Source organism: Rhinopithecus bieti, unplaced genomic scaffold, assembly GCF_001698545.2.
Source record: "Rhinopithecus bieti isolate Rb0 unplaced genomic scaffold, ASM169854v2 scaffold_44948, whole genome shotgun sequence".
Lineage (NCBI taxonomy): Eukaryota > Metazoa > Chordata > Mammalia > Primates > Cercopithecidae > Rhinopithecus > Rhinopithecus bieti.
The window spans coordinates 148,367-154,006 of record NW_016818762.1 but is presented as its reverse complement, the minus strand read 5'-3'; the positions used below and the strand labels follow the sequence as shown (position 1 = coordinate 154,006).

Below are 5,640 nucleotides of genomic sequence, written 5' to 3'. Positions count from 1 at the left end.
AAAAAAAAAAAAAAAAAAAAAAAAAAAAAAAATTATAATTAACATCTTTATGCACATATCTACATTCACAGTTCAGGTTTTTTTCCTTATGGCAGGTTTTTTGTTTTTTTTGTTTTTGTTTTTGTTTTGAGACAGATCTCACTCTGTTGCCAAGGCTGGAGTACAGTGACACTATGGCGGCTCACTGCAGCCTTGACCTCTCTGGCTCAGGTGATGCTCCTGCCTCATCCTCCCAAGTGGCTGGGACCACAGGTGTGCGCTACAATGTCTGGCTCATCTTTTATAAAATTTTTTGTAGAGACAGGATCTCGCCTTGTTGCCCAGGCTTGTCATGAACTCCTGGGCTTGTGTGATCTTCCCCTCTTGGCCTCCCAGTGTGCTGGAATTACAGGCATGAGCCATTGTACCCAGCTAAGTTATGGCAGATTCTTAAGGGGGAATAACTAACCAAAGGGATCAATATCTTAAAACATTTCAAAATCACTACTAAATTGCTGTCCAGAAAGGTTGTACTAAATTTTACTCCCACTGGAAATACAAGAAGATTCAACTCTTACAGCACATGCACACTTCACACCAGTCTTGTGTATTAAAAAAATATTAAGGTCACTGCTAATTTGATGGGTGAAACATGGCAATAGTTTAATTACTTGCTTTTAACAATTTTTATTAAGTATCACACACAAAAATAATGTGCAAGGCTGGGCGTGGCGGCTCACAGCTGTAATCCCAGCACTTTGGGAGGCCGAGGCAGGTGGATCACGAGGTCAGCAGATCAAGACCATCCTGGCTAACATGGTGAAACCCTGTCTCTACTAAAATACAAAAAATTAGCCAGGCATGGTGGCGGGCGCCTGTAGTCCCAGCTACTCGGGAGGCTGAGGCAGGAGAATGGCGTGAACCCGGGAGGCGGAGGTTGCAGTAAGCTGAGATCGTGCCACTGCACTCCAGCCTGGGTGACAGAGCGAGACTCTGTCTAGGGAAAAAAAAATTGTGCAAAAAACAACAAATGCATATCTGAAGATTTCTTTTTTCTTTTTTTTTTTTTGAGACGGAGTCTTGCTCTGTCCCTCTGGCTGGAGTGCAGTGGCGCGATCTTGGCTCACTGCAAGCTCCGCCTCCCAGGTTCACGCCATTCTCCTGCCTCAGCCTCCCGAGTAGCTGGGACTACAGGCGCCTGCCACCGCGCCTGGCTAATTTTTTGTCTTTTAGTAGAGACGGGGTTTCACCGTGGTCTCAATCTCCTGACCTTGTGATCCGCCCGCCTCAGCCTCCCAAAATGCTGGGATTACAGGCGTGAGCCACCACGCCCGGCTATATCTGAAGATTTCTATAAAGCAAACATCCATGCTGTAGGTGTTGACCTACTACCATGCAGGTCAAGAAACAGAACATTGCCAGTACCCAAAATTCTCTTATGCCCATTCCCCTCATTAGCCCTTTCTTCCTCTCCACTATGTTTTTTTTTTTTTTTTTGAGACAGGGTCTTGCTTTGTCACCCAGGCTGGACTGTAGTGCTGTGATCATGACTGACTGTAGCCTCAACCTCCTGGGTTCAAGTGATCTTTCTGCCTCAGCCTCCCCAGTAGCTAGCACTACAGGCATACACCACCATGCCCAGCTAATTTTTTACTTTCTGCAGTGACAAGGTATAGTATATTCTATGTTGCCTAGGCTGGTCTGGAACTCCTGACCTCAAACAATCTTCTAGCCTCAGCCTCCCAAAGTGCTGGAATTACAGGTATGAGCCACCACACCCAGCCCTCTGACTTTGAATACTATGTAGTTTTACCATTTTAAAACTTTATATAAATGATACACAGTATATACTTTTGTGTTTGGTTTCTTGGCATTGCTTGTGAATTTTTTTGGGGGGGTGTATATTGCTATGACTTACTTTGCTGTATGGCTTCCTATTACATGAATATACAATTTAATCATTCTGCTAGCGATGGACATTTGGATTATTTCCAGGTTTGGCTATTAAGAATACTTATGAAGGGAAAATGAAGCAGGCAAAAAAACAAAATAAAATAAAATAAAAAAGAATAACACTACTGTGAAAATTCTCGTGAATTATTCTTGATGCACATGTGCAAGCATTTCTGTTAGATACACCTAGAAGTGGAAATGCTGAGTCATAGGTAAGCACATGTTCAACTTTAGGAGATAATAACCAATAATTTTCCAAAATGATACTCTAATTTACAGTCTCAATAATAATTTTTACATTATGGTGTAACTTACCAAAGCTCCATGAATTTCCTACTACAATGGCATAGTAATATATTATACTATATACATATATATATACACCCCCCCCATACACACATATATACCATGTTACATGCATATATATACTGTGCTCTTTAGTTTTGTCGACAATATTTATATTGCATCTATTAGGCTTCGCATCCTCAAAGAGCTCAACGTGTAGGGGACAGTGATATGAAAACAAGTAGCTGCAATATAGCATCATAAATGCCATAATAGAGTATATTCTATACTATATAGAATACATAGGATGGTGGCTGAACACAAGAAGGAGTGTTGGCCGGGCGCGGTGGCTCAAGCCTGTAATCCCAGCACTTTGGGAGGCTGAGATGGGTGGATCACAAGGTCAGGAGATCGAGACCATCCTGGCTAACACGGTGAAACCCCGTCTCTACTAAAAAATACAAAAAAACTAGCAGGGCGAGGTGGCGGGCGCCTGTAGTCCCAGCTACTTGGGAGGCTGAGGCAGGAGAATGGCGTAAACCCGGGAGGCGGAGCTTGCAGTGAGCCGAGATCCGCCCATTGCACTCCAGCTTGGGCGACAGAGCCAGACTCCGTCTCAAAAAAAAGAGAAAAAAAAAGAAAAAAAAGGAGTGTTGACCTCTGTTTGGGTGAGTATGGGAAAGCTTTACAGGAGAGAAGACTCTTAGTCTAGTCTCTAAGAGGATGAACAGGTGGGAGTAACCTATTCTAAGCAAAGGAAACAACACAGACAAATGTGTTTGTAAGTGGAGACATAATAAGATACATTAAACTCCAAGTTAGGGAGCTTATGAGGGAATAGCAGGAGATAAGCGTAAAAAGAGGCAGAGAGGGCCAGATCACAGTGACGGATTTTCACAGGCTTTGGCAGGCTCTGAAGCAGGGAGGTTTATAGGTTCAAATTTTGTGTTTTAGAAAAGCCACTCTGGTGGCAGTGTGGAAGAAGGATTAGAGGCTAGAACTAAAAGGGAGATTATTACAATAACATAGGCAAAAATCCTGAAGGCCTGTGCAAAGTGATTGATGTGGATAAAGAACAGGGGATACATCTGTATAGTGTGGGAAATTTTTAAAAAATAATAGGGGAAAGGGCTGGGTGTGGTGGCTCATGCCTATAAGCTTAGCACTATGGGAGGCTAAGGTGGGAGGACTGCTTGAGGCCAGGAGCTTCAGACCATCCTGAACAACATAGTAAGGCCCCATCTTTACAAAAAAAAAAAAAAAAAAAAAAAAAAAAAAACTACTAGCTGGTGTGGTGGTATGCACCTGTGGTCCCAGTTAGTTGGGAAGCTGAGGTGGGAGGATTACTTGAGCCCAGGAGGTTGAGGCTGGCAGCCATCATTGCACCACTGCACTGTAGCCTGGGCAACAGAGCAAGACCTTATCTCTAAATAAATAAGTAGAAAAGAAAAGAAAAGAAAAGAAAAGAAAAGAAAAGAAAAGAAAAGAAAAGAAAAGAATATGAAGAAAGTAAGTTTCAGGCTTTTATTTACAATGCCAAACACAATTAAGATACTTATCTCTCATAAAGGAGATGCTAGAGACACTTGAAATTTTTTTTACTTGCCCTTCTTGACTTTTGGTCTCGTTTCTGAACAGTTCTTGATGGACAGGGAAGTCCTCACTATTCAGACACATTCACTGCTTTTTTGAAGGACTGTATTTAACTGTCTCACATATTCACTAGAAAATACTGGCCCCTTTGGGAACTACAATCATATATTTTCTTTTTTTTTAGCCATGGTTGATAATTTGGGTTGGGTTATTTTTTTGAGAAAGGGTCTCACTTTGTCACCCAGGCTGGAGTACAGTGGCATCATCATGGCTCACTACAGCTTTGACTTCCCAGGCTTAAGTGATCCTCCCACCTCGGCCCCCTAAGTAGCTGGGACTGTAGGCGCACACCACCACAACTGGCTAATTTTCATGCTTTTTGTAGCGACAGGGTTTTGCCATGTTGCACAGGCCGGTCTTGAACTCCTGAGCTCAAGCAATCCACCCGCTTTGGCCTCCCAAAGTGCTGGGATTACAGGCATGAGCCACGGTGCCTGGCTGTGTTGAGTCTGTAACTGTCTTGGAGCTATGTGGAATGATCAGAAGGCATGGCAGACAGACATTAATTGTTACAAATAAATTAATTACTCACTTGTCTCTGAGAACAACCCCTTCAATACACGCACCAAAAAGGACAACATTGCTTAAATCTACCATATTGAGAGTCAAGGAAACTGTTGTTTGCCCTCTAACATGAGATAGAAAGGAGACACTCAGGATACTTCTCCTATCAGTAAAATGAGTTGCTAAATACGCCTATAAATTCTTCTTTGAATTTCCTATATGAAGTAGGCAGATTATCTGGCAAGAGGTGAAGCGACAGAAAGCAGGTACCTTTGTTACTCGGATAAAAATACTGATCATCCAGTTCTACTGGATGCTCCTAAGACTGAGACTTAGACTGGATCCATAAAAAGGATACAGACAAAGGAGGTAGTCAGGATGGCAAGGATAGTACCAATGGGAATAGACTTCTGAGCATCTTTCAGATCTCCAGATCTGTTTGATCCAGCCATGATACCTTTAGAGATAAGGGGGGAAAAACCAAGTTAACTTCGTGGACACTTTGATGTTGATACTGACAGCAAAGAGTAGAAGCAAATCTGGGAACCCTGAGAATTCTGCCTCCTGCGAAAAATCACTCCCTGGGTCTGACAGCTTCTAAAACAGACAACAGCCTACGTGCTTACCTGTAACAGAGGGAAAGAAGATTCCCACCAGAAGCGTGAAGGAGGTGGTGATGTCAACAAGAACATATTCATGGTTTAAGCTGCCTAAGACATCAGAAGATTTGGCTGAAGGCTTTTCAATGATCTCTCCCTTGGGTAGGTAATTACCCCAAAGGTTCTCTGCAGTGCGGAAAATGGGAATTTAAGCAGCAGCAGTATGAAAAACATAATTAGATAATTTTCTACCCAAACATTCAAAATCAGGCTCCTCATTTATACAGTTTCTAAAGGTGTGTTTGCTTCTACATGAGCACGTGTACACACACACATTGCACAATAAAACACACATAAATAAAAACATAGTGTTCTTTTTTTTTTTGAGACAGAGTCTTGCTGGAAAGCAGTGGCACAATCTCGGCTCACTGCAAGCTCCACCTCCTGGGTTCACACCATTCTCCTGCCTCCCGAGTAGCTGGGACTACAGGCGCCTGCCACCACACCCTGCTCATTTTTTGTATTTTAGCAGAGACGGGGTTTCATCACGTTAGCCAGGATGGTCTCTATCTCCTGACCACATGATCCGCCCACGTCAGCCTCCCAAAGTGCTGGGATTACAGGTGTCAGCCACTGTACCCAGCCTCTTTTTTTTTTTTTTTTTTTT

General features: G+C 42.8%; 1 protein-coding gene across 1 annotated transcript in view; it reads right to left on the bottom strand.

The window, feature by feature from the left end:
- SLC12A6 (solute carrier family 12 member 6) overlaps nt 1–5,640 on the bottom strand; it is a 108,425-nt gene that overhangs the window by 14,421 nt on the left and 88,364 nt on the right. Inside the window, exons 9-11 of the mRNA XM_017857431.1 lie at nt 5,001–5,159; nt 4,733–4,831; nt 4,403–4,460 (exon numbers count right to left, since the gene is read on the bottom strand). Coding sequence (XP_017712920.1) covers nt 4,403–4,460; nt 4,733–4,831; nt 5,001–5,159 — 316 coding nt within the window. The remainder of the gene's footprint in view (nt 1–4,402; nt 4,461–4,732; nt 4,832–5,000; nt 5,160–5,640) is intronic.